Source organism: Ovis canadensis, chromosome X (assembly GCF_042477335.2).
Source record: "Ovis canadensis isolate MfBH-ARS-UI-01 breed Bighorn chromosome X, ARS-UI_OviCan_v2, whole genome shotgun sequence".
Classification (NCBI taxonomy): Eukaryota; Metazoa; Chordata; class Mammalia; order Artiodactyla; family Bovidae; genus Ovis; species Ovis canadensis.
Window position 1 is genome coordinate 139,603,070 of NC_091727.1, and position 12,170 is coordinate 139,615,239.

Genomic DNA, 12,170 nt, shown 5'->3' on the forward strand with positions numbered 1-12,170 from the left:
AGACGCTCCAGAGGGAGTACAGCCCTGCCAAGACCTCAGTTTAGGACTTCTGGCCTCCCAAACAGTAAGAGAATAAATGCCTGTTGTTTTAAGTGATCACATTTGGAATACTATGTTACAGCAACCACAGCAACAAAATACAGATTTGGGTACCAGGAAGTCAGAGGCTGCTATAACAAATACTTAAAAATGTACAAGTGGCTTTGGAATTACATCATGTGTAGAGGCGGGAAGAATATTGATGTATATGATAGAAAAAACATAGGTTGCTTTAAACAGACTGTTGGGAAGAATATGAATGTTAAAGATCCTTCTCATGAGGGCTCAGAAGGAACCGAAGAACATTTTATTGAAAACTAAAGGAAAGGTGATCTTTGTTCTATACTGGCAAAAAAGCTTATCCAGACTGTCTCCAACCGTCTTGTGGAAAGTAGATCTGTAAGTGACGAATTTGGGTATTCAGCTGAGGAAACGTGAGAGCAAAGCATGGGAGGTATGGTCTAGACTTTTCTTGAGCTTATAGTAAAATATAAGAGAAAGGGATAAATCAAAGAAAGAACTGGTAAGCAGAAAGGAACCGGCACTTGATAATTCAGGAAATTCTGCCCCTATTCAGATTGCAAAAGATGCTAAAATGAAGAGATTCACTGTTAGGATAGTGGGCTCTGGAGATAAAGCCAAGACTAGGCAACCTTCGGCTAGTGCTGTAGAGATTAGGCATTGACTCACCGATCTACTCATTCATCTGGATCAAAGCCAGGAATAGAGGCGGCATTATCTGGCAAAGATCTGTGAGGACTCTCTTGCCTCTATTAAATCCATATGATATTCATGAGGAGCCCACAAAGTTTTTTTTAAAAGTTACACCAGCAGAAACAGTTCCATCTTGGCCCGAAAGGGACAGAGACAGGACAAAATGAGAGAAGGCTGTCAGATGACCAAAACTTTATAGGCAAGAAACAGGCTGATTAAGCTGTAAACAGATACTACCCTTTGATAGAAAAGATCAACTCTAGGGCAGAGCTGCAGACCTAAAGGGTGCAACCCTGAGACAAGGAGGATTATTGTCAAGCCTTGAAACCTAAGGGGATTCTGAGAACAGAACTGAAGCTCAGGCACTTGGCTGAGGTCACAAGACATGGTGCTCAGACCAGTGTCCTGTGCTGTGCTTAGTTGCTCAGGGACTCTTGGCGACCCCATGAACTGTAGCCCTGCAGGCTCCTCTGTCCATGGGATTCTCCAGGCAAGAATACTGGAGTGGGTTGCCATGCCGTCCTCCAGAAGATCTTCCGAACCAGGGACCAACCTTTCCAACCCAGGTGTCCCGCATTTACCATCTGAGCCACCAGGGAAAGGGATTCTGCCAAATTCTGACACTCATCAGGACAAGGAACTCCTTTCTATGTTTGTTCCATTTTCTTCTGTCTGGAATAGGAATGTCTATAGCTATTATCATATGCCTATCCTTTTGCTGCATTTTGGAAGCAGGAGCCTCGTTGAGGTCATGTTTCAATGATTCACAGATGCAAAGGAATTTTGCCCTAGGGTTTTGACCTGTTGCTGATTTAGATGGTCTAGATGAGATTTGGGACTTTTGAAATGATGATGTTTGGATGAAAGTTTCAACTTCAGGTTTGAGACTTTGGGGAATATTAAGGTAGGGTGAATACATTTTGCACAGGGGACAGACATAAATTTGGGGGTCCAGAAGGCAGACTATAGTGGGCTAAAGGTCACCTCCAAAAAGATATGTCCATATTTTAATCCCCAGAACCTTTGAAGGTTACCTTATTTGGAATTAAATTTAGGCTCTTCATATGAAACTATCCTGGATTATCTCAGTGGGCTTGAAATTATAACAAAAGTGTCCTTATAAGAGAGGCATAGGGAGATTAAGTACACAGACCAGAAGGTAATGTGAAGACAGAGCAGACAGAGAGATGTAGCCATAACCCAAGGAATGCCAATAGCCACCCAAAGTTGGAAGAGACAAGGGAAGATTTTCCTCTAGAGCCTCTGGAGGGAGCATGGCCCTTGATTTTGGACATCTGGCCACAACAACCATGAGAGAATACCTAGTTTGTGGTAATTTAGTACAGCAGCCAAAGGAAACTAATGGAACTAGTAAACATTTTAAAGTGTTTTGCACTATTAAAAAACACTGAAGAAAATCCGCAGAAATTGTGTGTGGATGTGCTTAGTCGCTCAGTCATGTCTGACTCTTTGCGACCCCCATGGACTATAGCCCGCCAGGCTCCTATGTCCATGGGATTTTCCAGGCAAGAACACTGGAGTGGGAAGCCATTGCCTTCTCCAGGGGAGCAGGAGAAATTGAACCCAGGTCTCCTGTACTGCAGGCGGATTCTTTACCATCTGAGCCACCTGGAAAGCTCAAAGAGTGGTTCTGCTCTCAACCCCATGGACTATAGCCCACCAGACTCCTCTGTCCATGGAGTTCTCCAGGCAAGATTACTGGAGCAGGTAGCCAGTCCCTTCTCCAGGAGATCTTTCTGACCCAGAGATGGAACCCATGTCTCTTGCACTGCAGGCAGATTCTTTATCATCTTAGCCACCAGGGAAGGCGCTTCTCAATTATGGCAGTAATAAACCCAATAAAAGATTTACTGTAATTTGGCTCTATACACTCTGTACTAAAAATGTCATTATGTATTTTTTTCTGGTGATAATTTTCAACCCCAAACAAACTACAAATGGCTAAAGCAGGATCATTATAAAACTGGGAAGCAAACCCTTTAATTGACTTATCAGAACTTCATGAAAGACCCTGAAAGGTCTCATTGTTTGTGAAAAGTGTGTAGGATTACTCTAAATACAAATATATAATTTACCAATAACTGTACTTTTTTTTTCCCCACAAACTAAAAAATAAGGCAAGTTCACATCTGGAAAAGGTGATATGCAACAGTATTTCTACCTTGACTAGCTTGATAATATGGCATGAGAAATGTCCCTAAATATTAGTCAGGGTGAATATTTCAAAATATCATTTTCCTACAGTCTGAAAAACTATCAAAAGACTCAAAGAAGCCATACAATGAAGATTTCAGAAAAGACTTTGTGCAGTTAAAAATATGTTAAGTATTTACATAAATTAGTAGAACCTAAGTGTTTGTTGTTGTTATTGTTAAAAAACAGCATGTGAAATTGATATATCCCTTAAACTTCTCTGTGTGTGTGCATATGTCTGTGTCTTAAGACAGGATAAAATTGTAAAATCTCACATTCTGTTACTGCTTTTGATTTCTCTGTTGTAGCATCTTCAGAGCTTTGCAAAGGATAAGACCTAAGTAAGAATGAACTGGAAGAAAAGGCAGCAGTTTGAATGACTCTACATCTGTAGAAAAGAAACTGCGAGCTATAGGTCACTCGTTTTCATTATCTCAGGTAGTGATTTGCCAAGCCAGTCATTTGTTCTTTCTGAATATCTATAATGTGCTTTAGAGGAAGTAGAAATAGGATTTTCTATATAAGAAATATACCTGTAAGAAAACTTTTACAACAATCATTATCATCTGCATGGATTAGTCTGAAAATTATACTCCAGAGACGTTATACTACATTCTTTCAATGCATTTTAAAAAGTACTAGACAAGTTAAGTATGACTTTTCCTCTCTCATCTATTTAAGAAAAATGTAGAGCCTGGTTTTTCCTCCTAGAGTTGTTTTGGCAGCATTTAGATGATTTGTTAATATAATAAGGTAAGTTAAATATGATGATGATTGAGAAGTTCAGTTAGTCACTGGGATGTGGAATTATTGTAGCAGGATATATAAATATCTATACATATATAACGTATATCATTTTTCTTCTTCAGATCACCATGGCAGAATGGGAAAGGGGGAGGAAAGAGGCAGATAAGACAATTGACCTATCAGAGAGTTTTCTGCTGCCTCCTGCAGAGAGAAATCTTTCTCCTCTCAGGTCTCTTAGAACTCTATTCCCTGCCTTCAAGGGGGTCGTGGGAATAAGAAGCAACAGAGAGAAGAAAGAAACCATGGAGAACAGGGATCAATATTTACCTTTAAAAATCTAAATAAAGGTAACAGAATTTGCAGGTTCAACTCTAGCATAAACATTAAAATGTGAGGTTTTTCTCAAAAATAGCCATACAAAGTATTTGTATAAAGTAGATATATGTGCATACTTATAAAATACCTCTTTAAATAAAGTTTAAATTACTTTCTCTAACCGCTTCTGTTAAACTTTGGTTTATTTTTAGCAATGATAAGTGCCTGCAATATCATGCTGAAACTCTAGATTAATGTTAAGTTTAATTTCAGCCAAAGCAGATGAATCCATCAACTTTCACTTGAGATTAGATTCTAAATAACTTGAAGGGGATGAAGTCGTACATTTTCTGAGTTTCCAAGATGGCTTCTTTTACAGAGTGTGCAATATCAGTGCCTTTCCAAACCATTAACACACACATTTTCACTGGTCTTTTACTTTTCTAATTAACAGCAATCAGTAGACATTGATGAATTCTTTCTTTTCCCTTCCTTCCTTTTTTTTGGGCGGGTGGTGTGTGACAAAATTTGAGTAACCTTATACATTTTTGACAGACTGAATGGTTTTGAATGCCTTTAGAACTCTTCAATTTCTTACATTTTTCATCATCACTGTCAGGTCACACACAATAACAAATAATACACATCTTCACACTAAAATGAAATGCATGTTTTAAAATCCTGGCAATTGTATTTGTGTTAGTATAACTGTGGGATGGGAGGAGTCTTGAAATAGCTTTATATATGCACATTATTTCATCCAGCTTAGCTTGATCTTTGCAGAAATGTACTTATTTCCTCTCCATCCCTTGAGAGCAGGTTTTGTTCTTCTCAAACTGTATGATTGTGTTTACTTAAATATTTTCTTATTCTTTGGCATCAGGAATCACTTAGATGAGATACCTCCATTGTGGCGAGACCGTGACCTTTCCAAAGGTACTCGTCTGTTATCTATAAGACAAAGAGAAAAGAGAACCAAAAACATGGTGAGCTTTAGATCCCAGCTATTGCATGATGTCAGGTTGAGAGAGGTTTTCAAACAGTCCTGAAAAATTAATTCAAATGAATATGGAAATAAGTAACATGAAGCCCAGATCTGAGGAGTTCACACTGTAGCTCCCAGGCTGAGTTCAAGAGTCTGAAATAGCATTAAATGACTTTTCTTGGTAAGTGAAGTCAGAGTGATAAAAGAAATGGAAGAATTCTCTCAAGCACAGTCCCTTTGGAAATAGCAGGCGACAACAAAATTCCTTGGTAAAGATGTTCAATTGAAAGGATCTATGTACAGTGCCTTTTGTTGGAAAGCACTTCAATTCCCCATGAGTTTTCAATCTGTATGTTGGCTACCTCTAGAGGACACCAATGTGGACAGAGCTGAAAAAGAGTTTTTTTTTTTTTAATTTTTTACAATGATTGCAATATGTGGCAACCAAATCAGCTACCAAGTCTTTGATTGTGTGATGTAAACAAATTCAATACATTATATAGTCATTATGGGAATGAATAATGAATAGGTCCCATTCCCCTCACCCGTCACAGGAAAAATAATCACTGTAGAGAGAACTGTTGGCACAAAGCTTTGAAAGCAAAGTTTAAAAGCATTGAAAGTTGCTGAAAATAGTTTTAGGTTTAACAGGGAAAAGGTTTACAGCTCTGCATTGTGGTGATCACTACTATGTTATTATCACCTCTGTTTTATGCTCAGCTTAAATGCAATTGATGTGGGTGAAAATCCCCTTCTGACAGAAGCATAATATACTTAGATTCTCTATTTAGAATGAGACTAGGTCCCTAGAAATAATCACAACCACCAGCACTTACATAAATGCTAACACTTTACACTCGTTAATTTGCTAATTCACACAACATCCCCGGGAGGTAAACCCATTTCATTCTATCCTATTATCTCTACTTTAGTGATGACGGTTACACAGCAAATCAATGGTATGATGGGGGATTATAATGCAAAGTTAATGCCTAAATGTCAAGGCTGCTTTATTCAGAGGTAGATGTTGGGGCCTCCCAAGCTCCTACTCATTTCCTCCCTAAGATGAAGATCTCAGTCTCAGTTCAGTCTTGTCTGACTCTTTGCAACCCCATGGACTGCAGCACTCCAGGCCTCCCTGTCCATCACCCTAACTCCAGGAGTTTACTCAAACTCCTGTCCATTGAATCAGTGATGCCATCCAACCATCTCATCCTCTGTCATCCCCTTCTCCTCCTGCCTTCAGTCTTTCCCACCATCAGGGTCTTTTCCAATGAGTCAGTTCTTCACATCAGGTGGCCTAAGTATTGGAGTTTCAGCTTCAGTATCAGTCCTTCCAATTAATATTCAGGACTGATTTCCTTTAGGATCGAATGGTTGGATCTCCTTGCAGTCCAAGGGACTCTCAAGAGTCTTCTCCAACACCACAGTTCAAAAGCATCAATTCTTCGGCGCTCAGCTTTCTTTATAGTCCAACTCTCACATCCATACATGACCACTGGAAAAACCATAGCCTTGACTAGATGGACCTCTGTTGGCAAAGTAATGTCTCTGCTTTTTAATATGCTGTCTAGGTTGGCCATAGCTTCTCTTCCAGGGAGCAAGTGTCTTTTAATTTCATGGCTGCAGTCACCATCTGCAGTGATTTTGGAGCTCAAAAAAATAAAGTCTCTTACTGTTTCCCCATCTATTTGCCATGAAGTGATGGAACCAGATGCCATGATCTTAGTTTTCTGTATGTTGAGTTTTAAGCGAACTTTTTCACTCTCCTCTTTTACTTTCATCAAGAGGTTCTTTAGTTCTTCTTTGCTTTCTGCCGTAAGGGTGATGTTATCTGTGTATCTGAGGTTATTGATATTTCTCCCGGCAATCTTGATTCCAGCTTGTGCTTCATCCAGCCTGACATTTCACATGATGTACTCTGCATATGAGTTGAATAAGCAGGGTGACAATATACAGCCTTGGAACAGTCCTTTCCCGATTTGGAACCAGTCTGTTGTTCCATGTCCAGTTCTAACTGTTACTTCCTGATCTGCATACAGGTTGCTCAAGAGGCAGGTCAGGTGGTCTGGTATTCCCATCGCTTGAAGCATTTTCCACAGTTTGTTGTGATCCACACAGTCAAAGGCTTTCGCATAGTCAATAAAGCAGAAGTAGATGTTTTTCTGGAACTCTGTTGTTTTTTTGATGATCCAATGGATGTTGGCAATTTGAGAGAGAAGATGATGACACCTTGGAATATATCCTGCCTCTCCTATGGGGAGGATGGACTATGAGAAATGCTGAGGTCTTGCCATGGAACTTTTCTCATCTGTGTTTCTTGATGAGAAACACATCATCAGTGTTTCTTGAGTGATTCTGGGTAGTCTGTGGTCAGTACACAGAGCAAAGCTAACTGGCCTCCATGACCTTGGCCTCATTAATACCATGGTATGAGTGTACTGAGCCAAACAGCCATACGCTTAAAGTGCCTTATAATGCATTATTATCACTGAGAGGTGAGAAAGAAAGAGATATTTTTTCTATTCAGAGATACATCTGAGTGATGGATTATTTGGGTATCCTTTTAAAGATACTATTAAAAATTCCATTATTTAATATGTGATACCAATCACAATCCACTAAAATTGTAAAGATAACATTCTGAGATAAAGGGCTTATTACTCAGATGTCACTGATTCACATACAGGTTGGTTTGGGACTTTTTAGAAGACATTTACAAATGAGATTGTAATATGATGGTTACCATTGCATTGCTAGCATTTCAGTGCTCAGTGTTAAAGCTATCAGATATGAGAATGATGGTGGCATTCACAGAGGACTGTCCCAGCTGGAAAAAAGGCTTGTGCCTTGGTAATCCCACACATGAAGGTCAACTGGCATCCATGTTCACTCCAGGAATGCTATTGGCACCCCATACCACCGTTCACTGCCCACTGGATTCAAGAAAAGCACCACATACAAAAACCTAGCCTTGCAGAAGTAAATGATGTCAGGATTCACATCAAACTGCAGCTTTATTGGTAGCACCTGATGTGAGAAAATAAACTTTCAAGTCAAAATGAACTGAGAAAAGGACATTAAAGCTTTTGGAAGGCAGGATAAACACTGGCTCACAGCCCAAATCCAGCTCTTGGCATACACACAAGGGAGTGATTCTACAGTGCTTCCCTTCCTTTCTCTTTTCTCCCTCTCTCCCTTCCTTCTCTGTCTCTGTCTCTCTTTACATATTTTTGGTACTTAATTGGTCCCTATGTTTATGACATAATTATAAGTAGAGCAATTCTGTAAAGGTCATTACTTGTATTTTTGAAATGTCACCCTCCAACATTGTTTATGAAAAAATGACTCTAGAAATAATGGCAGCAATGACTGATCTGGGTTTCTGTGATTTATTTACAATTCTTTGTGTTTATGTTAAAACTATTTTAGGTACAAAATATATGTTTATGCTCTAGACTTGTATGGATCAGTGCAGAAGTACAATTTAGAGGATAATGTTATATGTATATATAATATGAATATATATCAATATAAATATTCATCTCTTTTCACAGTATAATAGCTTACAATCTAATGATAGCAAATTTTCATACCTAGATTCATGTTTTCCTTGAGGCAAAGATTGAGAATCATTGAATTTTTATTTAAAAAAATTATTTATGTATTTGGCTGCATGGGATCTTCAGAGACCTGTTTCCCTGACGAGGGATAGAACCTGTGTCTCCTGCACTGGGAGCACGGACTCTTGGCCACTGGACCACCAAGGAAGTTCCCAGAATCATTGAGTTTTTAAAAGTACAACTAAATACTAATGGGTAATAGTCAGTGTTCTGATCCTTATGAGGCCAGGACACATACTTGGCATCAAATTTATGAGAAAAGAGCAAATGCTAGTTATTATTGCTGTAAGAGGTGATGGAGTTATTTGGGTGACTGTGAGAGTGACTGAATTTCCTATTTAGAAACATAGGTGAAGGAGGCAGGTGCCCGTGTGATATGATTTGAGAACTCCAGGAGACCCAGACTGAACCAGACTCACTTACTTATTCTCCTAACACCACTAATACTAGAACTGTTTAGATGAAAAAAAAAAATAGGAGTCTCTCCTCCAAACAGTCAATAGTTTAGAAAATATGTATTTGCCTGACGTGATGGGGAGGGCTTTGTTAATCAGTAGTGGCTTCCCTTTCCAATTTGCCTTGTTGTATTTTTGGAAATCAAAGAAAGGAAGACGGGGGGGAGGCATCAATCTATGTGTGTTTACTTGTGGGGGATATTGTGCAATGAGATACAGGAAAACATATCAGAGGCTGAGGGAACATGATTTGTCATAATCTTCTTCTGTTTCCATTTTCTGAATGTTCGAGGCAACATAATGAATAAGCAAGCCTAGAGAATCTAATCGGAGAAGGCAACGGCACCCCACTCCAGTACTCTTGCCTGGAAAATCCCATGCGAGGAGGAGCCTGGTAGGCTGCAGACCATGGGGTCACTAAGAGTCGGACACGACTGAGCGACTTCACTTTCCCTTTTCACTTTCATGCATTGGAGAAGGAAATGGCAACCCACTCCAGTGTTCTTGCCTGGAGAATCCCAGGGACGGCGGAGCCTGGTGGGCTGCCGTCTATGGGGTCGCACAGAGTCGGACATGACTGAAGCGACTTAGCAGCAGCCGCAGAGAATCTAATGTATCCTCATGGTCTAAGAATTTATTAAGGGATTCTATTGTTTGTAAACACAAGGATTAATGCTATACAGAACCTGAGATGTCAGTCTCAAGATGTACCCTCTAAATCCACCAGAGTTGGGCATGCATACCCTATCAGATTCTTTTTGGTCACCAAAGGCCTGATGCCCCATGTGAAAGTGAAAAGATTCTATTTCTACAAAGAATAACATAGTCATAGTGTGAAACTGAGGAGAAGGACATAGTTATATGAAAATGTGCAGTCCATGGAGGAGAGGTGACCAAATCCAAAACAATAAGCCAATCTGTCACAGAAGAGAAAATGTAAATACATGGCCCAGCTAAAACATGCTTCTGTACACTGTGAATATCAGGTTAACCAGCTCAAACCACTGTCAAGGCTTTCCCCACTGTCATAAGAGTAAGCAGCTTTATGCTTTTTCTAAGCACAAATTGATTTGGCATTCATCTCAAAACCTTCCCAATGGAGTCCTGAGTGAATAGATTAAACCTGTTATTGTATTGCTCTAAAATTCATTCATGCAATCATTTATTCAACAACTATGTACAAAGCACATCATTCATGAAATACCTGAATGTCACAAAATTTCAGATCCATATCTACATCTACACTCTTAATTTCCTTCCTACTGAAAACTTTGTCAGGTGAAATAACTGAGGAATAACCTTATCATAAATCTTAAAAAAAAAAATGTGGTGTGAGGCAGACCAAAGGACTGAAGCTTGTAGTATGGAACTGAGAAACGTTTAATCACTCCTCTACCAAAGTGAGTGTATGCCAAAGGCAGAGGGCTGTGTGTTGTATATTGCATGAGCAGGTGAACTTGAGATTGAAAACCTGTGATAAAAAGACTTGTCCATTATTCATTCCCCCCCAGGTTAGGTATCCACCTGTTGTCTATGGAAGAACTGGCGCTTCATAGACATGTTAGATGTATTGACGTGACTTACTCAAACACAATGCAACTGTACCCTCCCAGTAGGGTAACATAAAATAAGTGTGCCTGGCATACACTGCACATTGTCACATTGTGTGGGGAAACATCCCATTTTAATGCTAATTAGCTGCCTAGAAAATAAAGTAAAAGAAGGCCTCTGCAATTTATTCTGAGCTTTCTTTTCTTCAGAACTCTTCAAAAATGATGGTGTGGCAGATTTATCATCAATGGATAGGCATTGTTTCCAGCAAAAAAAAAAAAAAAAAAGAAAAAAAAAGGCAAACAGAGGATGGGTTTTATGCAGCTCAGGATAAGAAAACCAAGAAAACTTTAGGTTGCCTTGTATATGTGTTATTTTCTCAGTTGTGTCTGACTCTTTATGACCCCATGGACTGTAGCCCCACCAGGCTTCTCTATCCATGGAATTCTCCAGGCAAGAATACTGGAGTGGGTTGCGCTCCCTTCTCTAGGGTTAGGTCACCTTAGGAAATGTCTATTGAAGTAGCTATTCACATGCCAAATACTGATGAAAGATTACTTTAGACCGTTATACTGAAATCATCTCATACAAACTTACATCTTTTTCCCCCCCTCTGTACCATGATTCCAAAACTGTTGCTTTTCTCTCCCCCTGTTTTTGAGGATCCTGACTTGATACAGTTTCTCACTCACTACAAACACCTGGAAGGAAGGTGGCACCTGAATTAGGTTTGGGCCTAATCTCCTGGTGGACAGCCAGTTTCTCCATTCATTGACCAGATTCGTTCTCTTCACTTATCAGAATAGTGTCTTTTTTAAAAAAAATGTTCAGCTTAAACTATATATGCAATTTGGTGTTCTACTTTTTTCATTTAACATTTTATTGTATAATAGAAATTTTGTATGTCATTAAACTTTTGAAATATGATACTGAAAATAAAATTTTTAATGGCTACTCTTCTTTTTGTATAAATATGCCACAATTTGGTTAACCAATTCTCTACTGTTGGACATTTAGGATACTTCCATTTTTTTTCTATTATAAAAAGCCTTGCAATGAACATCCTTATAGTTCATATTTTATTTTATACACATCATGTGTAGAAGTAGCATTGTTAAGTATGCAAAATTAAGTCCAAATCGTATCCCAGAATGGTTGTAGTAATTTAAATCCAATTGGCAATAAGTAAATTAACTTGTCTTTTCTCATTGTTAGGTATTAATCTCTTGACAATGTGCTAATGTGAAAAGTGACAACTAGCATATGATTGTCTCTTTTTGCCCTTCTTCAAATTCTAGCAAAGTAGAAATTTTATGCTATTATCCATTTATATTTCTTCCTTTAAATGCTGATCATATCCCTTACTCTATTAGGGTCTTAGTTTTGCTTTGTTTTTATTTTGAACTCTACATTTTAAAGGTAGATAGTAACCAATTGAAATATTTTCCTTAGTTTGTTGATTGCCTGTTACTTGGTTCATGTTGTTGGCTTTCCAGAACATATGGTTTAATTTTTATTTATGTAGTT

At 38.8% G+C, this 12,170-nt stretch overlaps 1 protein-coding gene across 1 annotated transcript in view; it reads right to left on the reverse strand.

The window, feature by feature from the left end:
- Window positions 1–4,214: 4,214 nt before the first annotated feature.
- Window positions 4,215–12,170, reverse strand: part of DIAPH2 (diaphanous related formin 2) — a 968,993-nt gene continuing 961,037 nt past the window's right edge. Inside the window, exon 28 of the mRNA XM_070291115.1 lies at window positions 4,215–4,980. Coding sequence (XP_070147216.1) covers window positions 4,916–4,980 — 65 coding nt within the window. The 3' untranslated portion in view covers window positions 4,215–4,915. The remainder of the gene's footprint in view (window positions 4,981–12,170) is intronic.